Below are 16,490 nucleotides of genomic sequence, written 5' to 3' on the forward strand. Positions count from 1 at the left end.
ACCGTCAAATTACACCACCGTGCACGCTACATGCTTCATGTGCTGCTGCTCAAGGTCCTTAGGACGCATGTTCTGTCTGCCACTCATCCACAGCGGGACATTTCTGCCATTTTACATGTGAAATGTTTAAGCTTATTGCAGCTGCTTCACCATTTTACAACTGCAGCCTCTGGCACTTCATATAGCTGCTGTAATGTCTCTGACTGCGTGGCACGAAAATAAACCCGGCCAGGGTTTCCCACACAAACACACATCATGGACAAATTAACGGGAACACCTTGCAATCAAAGGCAGTCCAATATTTACTTACTGTATGTATATAGAGTATTTCCATTTCATGTTACTTTCTACTTTTACTCCACTATATTTGTCTAACAGTTTTGGTTACTAGTTATGTTACATCATAGAATTTTATAAAAGCAACGTGAGCATATAAAATAACTACCCAACAGTGTGTAAAGTGTTCAAATTCACACATTAACAATCCAATAATATCCTGTAATATATAATATTTACAACACTCACAGGAGCCATTTTTCTGCTTTATGATTTCTTTTAAGTACATTTTGCTGATAATGCACTATACCTTCCATTAATGTGACATTCTCACTAACATGTGAGACTTTTACCTGGAACAGAGTAGTGCTGGGCAGTATGACAGGAATTTGTATCACAGTATTTTAGATTTAAGATTGTGGCAGTATATCATGGAATTCATTTTATATATTTTTTGAATAACAGACAAAAAGCCTCAGTAACAAAGTAGAGGAGCCATTTAAAGGTTTGTGAGCTTTCAAACATATTTCTTCCTTGAAATTGAGCTAGAAAAAGTGGGAATGTATTATATTTGAGGACTGAACATTTCTGTATTCTTTAGTCGGTTCCTAAAGAGCGTTGCATTATGGGCTGTTTGCAGCTTTAACGTTGGGAGTCTGTATACAGTAAGGCTGTCTAATATGTTTTGTTGCCACTGATGAGATAAATTACTGACCAGTAAAAATAACATAACTGTAGAAACAGACCAGAGAGTGAATAATCAGCCCAAATTCCAGCGTCATACAGTGTCAGGCTGAAGAGCTCAAACTGAAAGAAATGTGTCTGACCGCTCCAGGAGCCTGGCAGGGGAGGGTGTGAGCACATCACTGCTGCTTTCATCTGAGTATTTCATGTCTTTTACAAGAGAAAAGGCATCAACAATGAGAGAGCCTTCAAAAAGTATTTCAAAAAGTTTTCCAAAACCAGCTGTTAAGAGGGGGGTCGCCTTATAATCAGGCAAATACGTGGGGATGAAAATGTTTCCAGACTTTTGTGAACTTGAAATATGGGCTTGGAAACATGAACAAAAAGACAAAAGAGCATCACAGTAAACACTGCAGCACCAAATATTGCGGTTTCTTACCGACGTAGTAGGAGAAAGTCCTTTTGAGGCGGTCGAAGACGAACCAGCGTTTCTTCCAGGACTTGATCTTGCCTCCCATCTTCACCAGGTAGCCCTTGCACATCTTCTCTGTGAGAATGACTTGGTAGCAGGTGTCAACGCTGTGGCCCGATGACTCCACGTGGGAGCGCAGGTCGAACTCCTCCTTCCGGATGGGCAGGTAGCGAGTCATTGGACGGGCCTGGACGGAGCAAAGAAACAGCGGACTAGTACAGCAGTTTCATTTTTGCAAACTTTGTCTTGTACTTGAAGAGGTTTAGCGTCCTGTGATGGTGTAAAGTCTCTTGCACAGGCTTCAAATGGTCTGAAAATGGGTCAAATTTAATGATATTGAATGCTGGGACAAACTATTACCAACCAGTGGCTGCCACTTCACAGACAGGTGGAGTAATTTTCCACTTTTCCACCATGGAGACTCAATTACGTCTCATTTTACTGACCTGAGAGAAGTTCTTGGACCTCATCTTGACCTCCTTCTCCACTAGCTGCTGCCGGTGGAAAGTTTCGTCCTGCAGTCTCTTCTCCGCCTCCTCCCTCCTCCTCCTCTCCTCCTCCAGCATCTGACGGCGAGCCAGGCTCTCTCGTTCCTGGAGGAGAGTGCTTTCATTAAATATTTTTTTGATCTGTGCGATGCAGAGAACACATGCTCTTTTTTTATTTCCAGCCAGAACTTGCCAGCTTGACATTCATACATTTATGTACATTTTTTGCATGCTGGGAGCTGCTGGCCACCGTGCAGCTCCACTGCAGCAATCGGTTCTTTAAACACAAAGCTTTCAGCTGTTTGGAGAGGTAACACGCACGAGTGTACATACACAACGCATTCATACAGACATGCAGACACCCAAGAAAGCAACCAGGAGTGGGAAGAATACTAATAAAAGTATGTGTGTTTAAAGTATCATTGAACAATAAATCCTGCTTACTGACGCTCATCTTGATCTGGTAAAATTCTACTTTTTTTATGATGAAGATGCAAATGCTCTTAACTGCATTTCCCTAACTACAGTCTTTTCCTTACAACTTGTCCTCCCACTAAAGGCACAGGGAGCGAGGAGATGTTTATATTAAAACCACCATCTGAAGCGATCAGCTGTTCGTCATAGTTTATGGTTCTGTGGCGACTTTAATTAACGTGATTTGAGTTTGCATTTATATTCAATTCAATTCAATTTTATTTGTATAGCGCCAATTCATAACAGAAGTTATCTCAGGACACTTTTCAAATAGAGCAGGTCTAGACCGAACTCTTTATAACATTATTTACAGAGACCCAACAGTACCACCATGAGCAAGACCTTGGCGACGGGGGTAAGGAAAAACTGCCTGTTAAAAGGCAGAAACCTAGGACAGACCCTTCGGCTCTAGGTGGGTGGTCGTCTGTCTCGACCAGTTATATGCACTGTCCAAATAATAAGAAGGGTGCACAGTAAACCTGTGTTTCAATTCTGCTTTTGTTTTTCCCTAAAATCAACAGTTCCACAAACATCTGCTCATTTATTATAAACCTGTATTATTCTGTATGTTTAACTTTTAGGGAAATGACAGTGAACTTCACTGCTCAGACTCTGAATGCACATGGGCCATTTCTACTCACACAATGTGTTATTTATTAGCATCTGCATTTATTGATATGTTGTCTGTACATTCATTATCTAAAAATCTCACATTAAAATAGTTCCTGGGATTTCAGCCTCACATGTGACTGAATGGAAATAATGATGACAATTAAAGCTGCAGTAGGTAACTTTTATAAAAATCTATTAATATATCATATCTAGTGCTACTAATAGTATGTGCAAGAATCCACTCTGATTGGTTGTTTTCGTGTTTTCGAGCACTAGGAGGAGCCAGAGGAACCTGATTGTTTCACAGATTATCTGTCTCATGTTCTACTGTCAGGATATAGTGAAAGTTTCAGCAAATATGACAGAAAGTTATTTTTATAAAAATGACCCACTGCAGCTTTAAACTTCTGAATGTGTAACTCCTTTGTTAATTAAACCAACAAGCACAACGCAGATCCTTCTTTTCTTCTGTGTGGTGAATCAGATAGCATAAAAGAGACGCAGCAAGAGGGGATGGCATTATCTGACTCAGAAAAGGTGATTTCAGTCAGTATGTGTTCTCTGTTAAAGTTGCACTACAATGGAACTCCTTCCCATTATAGAACTGGACACAAAGGGCATATTTAGAGCTTGTTTACAGAAATTAGCGCTCAGATCTGTCTGCACGAAAACTCGTCTTATGTCTGTCTGTGCTGAACTTCCCTTGCTGTCTGCTGTCACCTGTTGCTCTCTTGCTACTGCCAGTCTGCATTATGAGCCTCTGTGATGCACTTTTTAAATAATACCTGACAATGTAGTATAAAGGTGTTCAGAATGGTGCTTCTATTAACATCCATAGTTTCCTTTACTTTCATTATTGTTATGCATGTTTAAAGTGTCTTAATAACTTTTCAATCTTATTCTGTTTTTAGGGTGACTGTAACATCTGCTTAGGGACTACAAATGTAAAATTGCCTCTTTTACCGCAATGTTTTATCAATGTGCACTGTCCCTGCTAAATAAACCAACATTTTTTTGTCCCTGATGGGCAATTCATTTTACCGCAGCAGCAATAAAAAATAATCAACAACAACAACAACACAGGGTGACACATACGGTTAACAGGGAAGAGCCACCAGTACATAACTACACATATAAAAACACGAGTAAAAGGTCAAGTATGCATTAGTGATAGAATGGGCAGGGTTGGAGATGTGCTGATGTTTCACAGAGCAGAGAAAAGGGTATGAAAGAGAATTTATATCAGTTAGTTTCTGTGAGTGGTTGTTTGAGGCAGGAACCAGAGGGCAGTAGCTTAAATCCTGAATGCAGGGGGTGCGTACTGTCAGGACGGATTCTGCCTACTTTAGCACGTTTGTTGTACAGTTCAGGTAGTTTTGTCTGCTGAGACCTTATTGACAATGAGTATTTCTGTTTGAGGTTGAGAAAAGCAAACCAACAAATACATGAAAAAACTGACTCAATAAAAGATTTTTAAACAGTGTCACCAGAGATCTGTTCACCTGGAACTTGGCTAGCTTTCAAAGGAGTATAATACTTGAGCTGGTTTTATCGTTTGGGTATAAAACTGCAGCGACGTTGGGGGATGCGGTCAGTCCAAAATAAGAAATAAGAAATAAGAAAGCACAGCACAGTAGCAGCACCCTGACTCTGGAACAGAACCTTAATTAGTATCACTGGTAACACCTGTGTTTACCCTACTATTTCATGTCAAAATGGCTGCTGTGAAAAAGGTCTATTGTGGGGAACAAGTGTGTTCATTCCTCCCTCTAATCCTGTCTTAAACCAACTGAACTGACTTAATAAACAGAAGTTAGAGTAGAAAAAGGAGCTGTATTCATGTAGTGAAATATACTAAAGAAGCACTGAACAATAGTAGCAAGAGGAATGTGGGAGGAAAAACTTCAGACCAGGCCACTGATTTGATCATCTTTATCGCTCTTTGTATTTCAGTCTGAGCTTCTTCTTCTTCACACAAAGAGATGAAGACGTTGGAAACATGGAGGCCGATAAAAATGAATGAAAGCCTCCAGTCGCTGTCCCGACCCTTTATATCTTAAATCCATGCTCAAAGCTATTGACGGGAACACTGCAGAGCTCTCATCAGTCTCTAGGTATGGATTGTGAATAATCACGTTCTCACACTGTAACGCTGCTTCTCTTTTCAACCTGTGTCTTACCCGCGATTCAATAAGTCTGGCTTTCTCCAGCTGCGCCTCCTTCAGCATTTTCTCCATCTCCTCGATCTTCATCGCGTCCACTCCTCCGACACTGATGTCAAACACAAAAACACAGTGTTACCTTCGTCTGCCTTCAGAGTGGTTCTCCTCCCACGTTTAACAACTACATCGCTGCAAATCAACTCAGTTAACCTTTTACTTCAAAGCAGAGCTCAAACAACATCTGCAGGGCAAGTTTGCAGACAGTATTTGTGAAGTCATTTCCCTACAGATCTGAGGAAGTCAGTGTTTACTCCTGATGTGTAAAAGCCTTTAATAGAGGATTAAAAACACTAAAAGTCTCCTTTAAATCCCCAGGGAACAACAGCCAGACATTTTAATAATCACAGACTTTACTGAAGGAAATCTAACCAACGTTAGAGCAGTGAAAACATTACGGAGTAACTCAACTAATCTGAATAAACAGAAATTACTATTTAATAAATCTATGTATATACACACATATTTGAGGTGAACACTGTTGTTGTACAATTGAGAGTGCGTGAAAACTAGTTGGTAATCAAGCAGAGCAGTCTAAATGGTTAGCTAAAAGTAATTGATAAATAGTCAAAGTAGCAAAAAGTAACAGAAATGATTGAAAAAGTCATTAAAAGCAGCTTTTTAATGACTGTCTAACTATTATGCATTCACCAAGACAGACTGAAAGATTTTAACATACAAATGGGAGCCAATGAGACCAATCAGGGCAGGTGGATATTTATCTCTAATTTTAGGAAGTGGAACAACTACGTATTAAAAAAAGCATTGAAACAACAGCCAGAGTTACTGATACGCTACGAAACAGTGTCCCTGCCTCCCTCCTGTCTACACTGTTCATTACAGAACAAATCCCATTAAAGTCATCCTGAAAAAACATGACTAATTGTTTTTGGGATTGGACTCCTGAGAGCTATAAAAGCTATTTGAACAGTAGGAGCTGCTGAGAACATGCTGCTGTAATGCAGCACGCAGCTGGGCCACGGTAACAGACGCTCTACAAATGAGCCGACCTGTGGACAACCACTTTACCTGGTGAGACTGAGTGTGTGTGTGTGTGTTAGGTTGCTTTCGTGGCATGCTTGGCTTTTCTCACCACAATGGATGTTTTCGCTTTCCAAGTAGGCTTTTTTCACAGCAGCCATTCTGACATGAAATAATAGGGTAAACACAGGTGTTACAATGACACTAATTAAGGCTCCATTCAGTTTAGTAGCAGAACCTTTCCAGTGAGCCAACATGCCCCTGCCTCTGTTTATCCTGAATGGAACGTAACATTCATTGGTAACACCTGTGTTTACCCTACTATTTCATGTCAAAATGGTTGCTGTGAAAAAGGTCTATTGTCTCCAGCTTTCCTCTAACTGTAACATTAATTTAGCCATGGCACATGCTGAAATTCAATTAAACTTTTCCAAGACATAGATTCTTTCCAGGATATTATCAAAACCCATTGCTGCAGCATGGCAGCACAAATTCTAGCATTTGCATCAGATACAACTAGGAGTTAAACAATGGACTCAAAAGACATTCAAACGATGTCATTCAGGCCTGGAGATTTGTGAGGATGAGATACAGTACAGCCAATGCCAATCCTCATTACAGGAATGTGAAACCCCTTGAAATCAATGAAATGAGGCGGTAAAGACACTTGTGCTTTTGTCCACAGGGGCCACCAGAATCAACACAAAATGAAAGATCCTTGTTGCTGCTTTAATATCTTCTTGCAGACAATCTTAGTAACACTGGCTGATTCTGTGATATGGATGTTCTCAGTCATATTAATTCATGGGTTCAAAGGATGGACTACATAAGTGCGTGTGTTTCCTCCGTCCTACCTGGACATGTTATCTGGCGAGCAGGCCGAGTTGTTCCCCGTGGAAATGCTGGTGTCCATGCTGTCGGAGCTCTCCAGGCTCAGCGTGTCGTAGGGCTGCTCTCCGGCTGACGGGGGCTGGTGGTGCAGGATGGAGTGGTGGACCAGAGGTGGGGGGCCTACGGAGCTGTGGCTCAGCGCGGGGCTGTAGGACATGACTGGGGAGTAGGAGGGCGATGAGGAGGACGAGGTCATGAGGTGGGGCTGGGAGCCGTGGAGCGCCTCCCACTGACACTGGGCCTCGACCGCCGCTCTCTGTTTGAGCTCGGCCAGACGGCGGCGCTGCTCCTCGATCACCTGCTGACCTGGAGGGAGGAGGGTGATGATCAGTGGGTGCTTTCTCATTATGAACTGAGGAGGAAGATGGAGCTATAAACCTGCAAGCAACCAGATCGACGAGTCAGCAGAAAGAGGTCCGTCTGTTTCCTAAAGAGCTGGGACACCACCACGTTTAAACCAACATGCCATAGAGCAGGTCCTGAACTGAACCAGCATTAGCATCAGCACCAGCACCAGCACCAGCACCAGCACCAGCCCACAACCATGCACCACACATACAAGTATGTGCTCTCTAAGTGACACAAGCTCGAGCAGAACTGCAAAAAAGTCCCGCCACCACAAAGTTCCCCATCTGTCTAACTCTCATTTCAGATCCATGCTGCTGTGCACCTGATAATGGGCAAAACACATCTGGGAAGGAGTGCCCAGGTCGATAACTCCAAAGGAGGAGCTTGCTGAACGGTGAACATGCAAGATTTATTCTCCACCAGCGGGAACATTCATAGAAGATTGATGGAAGAAGAAAGACTGCCCGACGTTACAGACAAAAGATGAAAAGAAATCTTCGAGGAGGGGAGAGGAGTTAATGACACGCCCGGGACAAAGAGAGAGGGATGAAGAGAGGGGGAGGTTAGGAGAAGACAGGGTCTGAAATTCACAGCTGCCAAGTGTCGAGTTGTGGTAAACGTTAACTTTGATGGATAAAATCAATAAAAGTAACCTGCCAGACTGGCTTAGGTTTTGGATAAGACTTGAATATTTTAGGTACATACAGTCTTTGGTCTTCACCTGTGCTGAAGCTTTCAAACTGGCTCCTGATTGTTGTTGCTCTCTGCACAGTGCTGGCATCCAATACTCTGATTCTCTTTTGTCTGGATTGTTAATTACCTTCAAGTTAGCTTAATGATTAATCAATACATTGCTTCATATCACTGAACAAGTAAGGGTTACCCGTTGCTCAGTGACTGGAGCAATAAAACAGGTAGGGGGACATTTGAACAAGAGATTATTCTCTGCAGGTTTCGTGTTGACCCTTAATTTCAGACAGTACATGAACAAACAGGATGAATCCCGCTCTACAGAATGAAGAAAACAGAAGAAATCATCATCTCCTGGATGCTTCGATCCATCTACCTGCTGAGCCTCCCTCTACGGTGTTCTGTCTGGAGGTCTGGGGCTCTGTGGTGCAGCGGTGCAGTAAGAGACCACAAAAAAAACAGACAGACAGACAGACATGAAGAAAAACCTGAACTGCAGACGCTGACAAATGTGACTAGCCCAGCACCCGTGGGTGGCAGCCAGCTGAGCTAACACACCAGCCTGCCTCTGATCCACTTAGTCAAACAACACACACACGCACACCCACACACACACACACACACACACACACACACACACACACACACACACACACACACACACACACACACACACACACACACACACACACACACACACACACAGAGAGAGCTCTGTGAAGAAGAGCAGAACAGTGCAACAGTCTACAGTGTTTACTCATTACTAGAAAATGTTGATGAAAAGATGTAGAGATGTTTAACTCTGTGACTTTGTATCCTTCTGAAAGTCAACATATACGCGTGCTCCATAGTCATACAATCATCTGCAGCTGCTGCAACTGGCACTTTATTTGTTCGTAGGGACGGTCAGATTCACTGATTTGCATCAATGCACCGGCATAAAAGTTCAATATGCGATTGCCCCCGGTTAAAAAAGTGTGCATCGGATACAGTTTGAGATGAAATCAGGTCCAGGTCACTCACCTTTCTGCTGCAGAGCGAGCTGTCTCTTGGTCTCAATGTCCTGCAGGGTTGCAGCCAGGTTCCTGGGCAGACTGCCGGTGCTGTTGGCCGCCAGCAGGGGGCTCTGCCGGGTCATAGGGAGCAGTAATGTTAGGGATAAAGGTCAGAAATTGGTGTATGTGGGGCTGAAATAATGATCTGGATTTGAGGGAGAACTGTGGTGGACACACATCAGTACACCTGTTGAAGAGGAACAACCTGTCTACCTTTGAGCTGGCGTTGCGTCCCAGTGTCGCTGCTCCGTGCTGCAGAGGGGACGCGGAGCCTGATTTAGGCTGATGAAAAGACAAGCCTGGATCACTGTCCAGCTTAGAGCGGAACACCTGAAGGAGGAAGTACACAGAGGTCAAGACGAGGAAGTGTGTTAAAACAAAGCCATGTGACGGCAGATGGCAACAACAATGTTAGGAGCACAGCTGAAATCCACCATGGATGAGCTGAAAGCACCTGATGGAGAACGACGGTTAAAAGCATGTTTAGCATTGTGAGTGCTGCTGATGTTGTTCAAATAAAACGCTGGAATTAATAAATGAAGGTTCAATCAGCATCAAAGACTGACGGAAAAAATATCAAAGAGCCTACACACAATATGAGTTAGGCTGCAGTTTAGTACACACGCACTTGGAACAACCACCTAGTCCCTTTCACTGAATAGCTCTTTGATCAGGCTCTCTTAAGTTTATGCTGCATTCATGTACTATGGGAATGACTTGATGTTCAAAGTAATGAGTTGAAAGTGTTCACACACACACATTCTAACTTTATTTAAGTGGTGATTGAAGATGTAGACGTCTGCTACAGGCGATCACTCTCAGCTTTATTACAGACTTAACACATGATGTTTTACTCCAAAGACTCAACTTCCAAGAAAAAGCTCCAGCATGCAACCTGACCTGACATCTGTTTTCATTTTTCAGACTGAAATTAAAGCTGCAGTAAGTCATTTTTATAAAAAATACCTTTTGTCATATTTGCTGAAACTTTCACTATATCCTGACAGTAGGACATGAGCCAGATAATCTGTGAAACATTCTTATGAAATTATTATTATCTTAGATTAAGGTTCAAATTATTAGCTCAGCTCAATAAAGTGACCTAAATTTCTATAAATAAGTTTTTAAATAACTGAGTTTGCATTGCTTGTAATCAGCACCACAACCTTCATGCATTTTCGGTTTTTTTTTCTAGTTGATTTTTTGTTTGTTTTAAGGCCCATTACAGTCTTTCAGTGGCAGGATTTCTATGCTGGTTTTAAGAATTATAGCCAAGCAAATTGGCTTACCACACTAGCAATGGCATTTCTTTGCCCAATACAAGAAAATATTATTACATGTAAGAATATTTGGCTTGTTTCTAGAAGGACCGTTTTGCAGTGTACTTTTCAATGGAGAAGATGGTTTTTTCCATATAACGTGAATGCAGCTTCCTCTAGTCCTCTGACACACAACCAGCTCCTCGGATGTGACTTGAAGCGAGTTGAAGGTTGAGCAGAGGAATAATAACACAAACACACACACACAGCAGAAGAACAAGTGGAAAAGAAATGAGTAGAAAAGAAGAGAGGCCCTCTACCTGCAGCACAGCTCTGCGGCCCGACAGCGACTTGGCTGGCAGAGGGGGAGGACAGAGCTGGCTGGAGCCAGCCATCAGCTCCTGGTACCACTGCTCTAAATCTAGCTTGGAGAGGTGAGGCCTACTGCCCTCAGACTGGTACTGGAGAGCAGACGGAGGAGCGGCAGAGAGAGGCAGGACAGGAGAGAAAGGAAAGAAGACAAGAGGAGTTTAGAAAGCATTCAAAGACAGTAGGAAGAGGGTAGAAACACCCTCAAAAGCTGCAATTAAGGTTTCTTCTTTAATATCTTCAACACATTATTGTTGTTAGCTGCATTATGCTTTATACCCTCCAGCTGCTATATCCCTACTTTACATGTCTCTATTCTAATGCTATGTAGCTGCTGCAGTGACCCAGTTTCTCACGAGAACATTTAACATCTGATTTTATGTTTTACTTCACTTCAGCCGTCCATGGAGCCTGTCCACGTACAGTGAGGGTGAGAACCACAACGATGTTTAAGTGACACTGGACCAACTCCACAGGAGGGACAACACATTAAATGACCATACATTGCCCTGACTTTGTTTATTAAATTCAATATTTAATATTACAACTTGACAACCAACTTGATGAACCATATTTTGACTTGTAATGAAAAAAATATATTTTAAGTGCACTTTTAGCCCCAAATAGTTCAGTGTGCTCAGTGTTAGGTCTTTTGGTTTTTGATTAATAACTTATTCTTGCCCAGAATGTCCCTCTGGTTCTCACCCTTCGACATACATACATCAGGGTTCACACTCTTTTTAAGAAATTATTTTCCAGGACATTTTAAGTTTTCTTGACAATACAGGACAGCACTTGCTTACAAATGGTCCTAACATTTAGCAGTAGGCCTAGTATTTCCACATTTGACAGTTTTAGTTTTTATGATTAAGGGTTCATGATGAGGTGACGTAGGTTCATTACAGGTCTTTTCTCCGTCTCCAGTGATCTGACTGCAGTTTACTACAGTGTTCTTCAAACCTAGGTTAACGTAGGCGATCTGAGTGAGAGGGTAAAATACAATAAAGCATTTCCAGTGCAACATATATTATTTCTGGTCATTTTGATCCATTCCCAGGTGTTTCCAGGACTGGAAAACAAGTCTCCAAATGTCCAGATTTTCAAGGTTTTCCAGGACATGTGTAACCCTGATACACACATATCTGAAAGAATCAAACTAGATTTATGTTGTTTTCTTCCAGCCTAAATGTTTTTTTGGGTTTGTCTCTGTTGTTCTGAAAAACCCTTTCAAACAGCTGACTGAGACATGCTGCTTATGTAATGCAGCTGTTGCTAACATTCAGCTTCAGTTCTGATACAACAGTCTAATTTTAGGATACAGAGACATTGCCTGGGAAAACTTCATTGCACACCATATCAAATGTGATGGGTTATATTAGTAAAGTCATGGCTGTGAGCTACTTCTGGTGAATCTTTGGAAACAATGGGAGTCTGTGACTGGAGGCAAACCTGCAGAATAACAGACAGCAGGAGCTCCTGACTCTGACAAGTACAGTAACATCACAGAGTCTCCACGGGCTTCCATAGTGACAGAAAAAGAGTCTAGTATCATCCTGTGACACTTAAAAGCAATATACACCACCTGTATGTCTGTAAGTAACAGTAACAGATTTTGCTTTTGTTTGTGTCCTCTCATTTAAGTGTTGGAGTATTTCTGTTGGGACAAATAACATAATTTATGGAAAGAATTCCAGGGGGGCAGTTAACAAATGTAGGATTGATGTGTTCTTTCTTCAGTTACAATGCACACAACACTGATAACTGCAGGAAGTTTGTGTAAAAAGAGTGATTTGGATTATTGCATCTTTTTTTTAATTCCTGATATTTTTAGGAACTTTTTTTTGTTTTAGTTTTTTAGACTTTTTTCACATCATGCAAACTTAATACACATCTTTTTTGACAAATTCTGTGTTTTTTTCTCCCCTATGCCTGGCCGTTGTTGTATTAGCCGAATACTTTTCTAATAGCAGAGAGTCAAGTGTTCAGGACTTGATAAATTGACAAGTTTAGATCTTAAATAATAATAAAAATAACAATTTCATCAAGTTTTCCTGATGCTGAGATGATATAGGCCAACTGTGTATATTTTCTTACATTATTCTTACACCCCTTAAAATCAAGAAGGCCTCGCAAGCCCAGTCCCGAACCCCCAAGTTGGAAACAACTGACTTAAGCGACGTCCTCAAATGTCTTGTTTTGTCCACCAACTCAAAGATATTCAGTTTACTGTCATAGAGGACTGAAGAAACCAACCAAATCACAGAATTTTGACACCAGTAGAAAAGAAAGTTAACACAAACTGATTTGTTAGTGTGCCGTTAATGTACGTTATCCTAAAAAATAAAATAAAAACTTTTTGGTTGAACTGGTGACAGGAAGGATGGAAGGAAGGAAGGAAGGAAGACACACCTCTACAGAGAGAGAGAGGGAGGAGCCATGAGGAGAGGGGAGGCAGGAGAAGGCGGGGTCTACTGCTCCAGGCTGCAGGGACTGGCGAAGCGGGGATGTGGGGGATGACTCCACCTTTGGCATCCCATACATCTGATTTAACTGGCCCACTGTCACATACTCCTTCCCAAAGGCAGCGCACACACACACAGGAGGAGAAGGGAGAGGGGAGGAGAAAGACAGACAGGAGTGAAGACACGCACGTCAGCAAGACAGGCAGCAGGAGGGAAACATATCAAGTACACTTAGTGACCTTCTGCATCATGAAGGTGTGAGGGGAAGGGGGGTCTGAAAGGAAACACACAGGTGAGGACAGCACGACTCACACTGTCAACATCAGGGTTGGACTGATATATGGAGCCAGCTTTCAGCCACAACAGGCTGCCATTAACATAGTCTGTAGCAGGTATAAATCACCTTTCATATGTTACTGGAGCTGGCTCTACAGGGGACCAACCAAAAACTGATACTTCCTCACTTAAACCATAACTTTACTAGTTTTAGACTGTATTGTATTTGTTTATATTACTTTTTGGCTGTTGTGTTTAGAAAAATTAAATACTGTTTTCAACAGGCTAAATTTAGTGAAATTAAATAAATATAAATATAAACAAAATATTTTAGACATTTTAAGGCCTAAAATGCCGACCAAAGTATTGCTTGTTACATTAATCAGAAGATAAACAGAAAAAAGGGTATATGTTTAGACGTCTCAGAGGAGGTAGTGATAAAAGTATTATTTCGGTAAGTTGTCCTGGTGGCCTAGGTCAATACTGACGCTTTGAGTTGCCATGGCAACTTTCGTTGCACGTTATTCCCATCTCTCTCCTTCACCTCATTTTGTTTCATGTCTATTAAGTACACACATTAAAATACCTTTATTAAATAGCTTGGTACCAGTATTAAAACTTAGGTATTCTACTGACACTGATATAAACAATCTACTTAACAAATCAAGTTATTTTACAGTGTAGTAACTATTATTGACTATTGTTATTGATACAAAATACCAGCTTTTGGTTGCCTCAAAGACAAACCTGCATTTATCGGCCCAACCCTAATGAAAGCTGTATATTGCTGACACGATACAGTCACAGATCCTGCCTGCAGCTACAGTACAGAGGGAGGAGAGCAGCGGCTCACACCACAGGCTCATATAGCAGAGAGCAAAGCCAACAGTACAGTCAGTTTGATTAACAGCAAACCAGCAGAGGGAGCAACATGACATGAAAATGGAAGGATGGAGAGACAGAGACAGAGACAAAGAGAGGAGAGCACAGAGTCAGAGTCAAGACAGTAGCCAATCAGGAAAGAGACAGACAGGAAGTCATGGTACCTCACAGGCGCCAGCTAATGCAGCATCTATGGCAAACGAGCGGCCGTGAGAGGCGGGCTTGATGCTTTCGTGGCGGCCACTGCCGCCGTACATCTTATAGACGTCCGACAGCTTCATGTACTCCTGAGCGCCAGCCAACAGCCAACAACAAGTCAGACAGGGTGAGAAGCCATGAGGACAACACTGTACCGTACTTCTAGGTACAGTACATAAATAAACACACAAGCCCATAGAGATAGTTGAGAAACGGGCTGTTATTACAGCTAAAAAAGGTGCACGGTGCATGTGACGACAGACAAACAGGAACACACCAAGCAACAGGAAGTGCATCTTTAGCGTCAAAAACCGTCCGGCACACAGGATGTCACACACAGGTACTTTTATTGGCTGTTACCACAACCAGTGATGTAGTGGTGAAGATGCTGAAATGTTGACCTCTAGCTGCTGATCATCATGAGGTATGAACCTCTAAAACACATTGATTTATCATTACATACTCTCCTGTAGGGATGTAACAGTCACGGTCCGGTGAACGCAGCTGCACACAGACTCCACATTATGTAGATTGAGGTTTGAAGTACATAAGCGCACACAGAAATGTTTAGCTGTGCGCCGTTAGCAGCATGTGTTGAGGTTAACAGCACAATCTGATTGGTGTGCGAGTTAGTCCGACTATGGCCAGAGCAAAGGAAACGCCTGAACTGGAAGACTGTCCTTTAAATGACTTGTTTGGGAACAATCCGGATTCCCGGTCAGCTACAGCAGCAGCGGAGAGCTGTGGATAAGACACCGTAAGTGAATGAAAACACATCAAACATGCTGATGCACATTCAACGGCATCACCCAGATGAAAAGTAATGTATGGATTTTGTCCTGCTGTAACAAACTCACACCAAACTATGACTCCTAAAGCCAGGGCGTGAACCGAACCGTGACTCCTGTTACACCCCTACTCTCCTGTTCGACACTCGTTACTCGTGTACTTATAAAATGGTCAGCATCGCAGGATTACATATGGGTTTTACTGCACCCTCCACTACATCCCTGGTGTGGGAACAGACCCAACTTCAACTGAGAGCTACTGTGCTGGCTCCTCTTTTAACATAGTTGTTGTAAACTATTGAAAAAAGCAACCCAACCAGGCACAGGTGCAATTAGAGAGGAAGTGTGAATGGGACACTAACAGTACAATGGGTGACCTTTGGGGTGAGTTGCACACACAGCAGGGGGGGGTAAGCAGCAGGGCTTCATGCAGGGGTCATTAGTCCGGGTTACCTCCGTAGGGCTGCTGGGGTACAACTGACAGGGAGGGGAGGGATGTAAGTAGGAAGAAGAAGCTCGACAGAGGGAATGCTGGGAGGAGTGGACATCCTCCAACAACAGGTCAGCCTCGCTGATATGGAGCGCTTCCTGTTTTAACAATTCAGAACAAGTGCTTTTAATGCCCACAGAAAACATAAAGGGACGCTAGATACAAGTTCTGGTCTCTACAAAGAGTCAAGTTAAAGGGAATGTGTGAAACTTTGCTCTCCCTCCGTTACAGCTTCAGCTATGACAACATCTCTGAGTTAAACAATGATAGTCCACCAATGGGGTGACCATTAAAAGATTAGTTTGCTCGACACACCAATCATCAACAACTCGACATTATAAACACAAACTCAGCAGGACTCTTTAGATTAGTCTGATTATCACCAGGTTTACACACAAGTCACTGCCAGTTAAAGAGGTAAATGTGGTGAGGAGTCAGCTATGAGTCATCAGAGCTCCCTTTTTGTGTTCACTGCTTACACACACACACACACACACGCACACGCACACACACACACACACACACACACACACACACACACACACACACACACACACACACACGAGTTCAGTAGTT

At 42.4% G+C, this 16,490-nt stretch overlaps 1 protein-coding gene across 23 annotated transcripts in view; it reads right to left on the reverse strand.

Moving 5' to 3' along the window:
* The window catches only part of phldb1b (pleckstrin homology-like domain, family B, member 1b), a 127,829-nt gene that overhangs the window by 6,103 nt on the left and 105,236 nt on the right, over positions 1–16,490 (reverse strand). For 9 of the 23 annotated variants that reach the window (XM_051399197.1, XM_051399203.1, XM_051399210.1 and 6 more), the window contains 11 exons: positions 15,878–16,012; positions 14,603–14,725; positions 13,228–13,389; positions 10,770–10,910; positions 9,404–9,520; positions 9,159–9,261; positions 8,512–8,556; positions 7,061–7,403; positions 5,187–5,277; positions 1,879–2,025; positions 1,400–1,619 (listed from right to left, as the gene is read on the reverse strand). In XM_051399197.1, the coding sequence (XP_051255157.1) occupies positions 1,400–1,619; positions 1,879–2,025; positions 5,187–5,277; positions 7,061–7,403; positions 8,512–8,556; positions 9,159–9,261; positions 9,404–9,520; positions 10,770–10,910; positions 13,228–13,389; positions 14,603–14,725; positions 15,878–16,012 (1,627 nt within the window). The remainder of the gene's footprint in view (positions 1–1,399; positions 1,620–1,878; positions 2,026–5,186; positions 5,278–7,060; positions 7,404–8,511; positions 8,557–9,158; positions 9,262–9,403; positions 9,521–10,769; positions 10,911–13,227; positions 13,390–14,602; positions 14,726–15,877; positions 16,013–16,490) is intronic. The other 14 variants (XM_051399219.1, XM_051399199.1, XM_051399202.1 and 11 more) reach the window with 12 other exon arrangements.

This window comes from Dicentrarchus labrax, unplaced genomic scaffold, assembly GCF_905237075.1.
Source record: "Dicentrarchus labrax unplaced genomic scaffold, dlabrax2021, whole genome shotgun sequence".
NCBI classification, from domain to species: Eukaryota; Metazoa; Chordata; class Actinopteri; family Moronidae; genus Dicentrarchus; species Dicentrarchus labrax.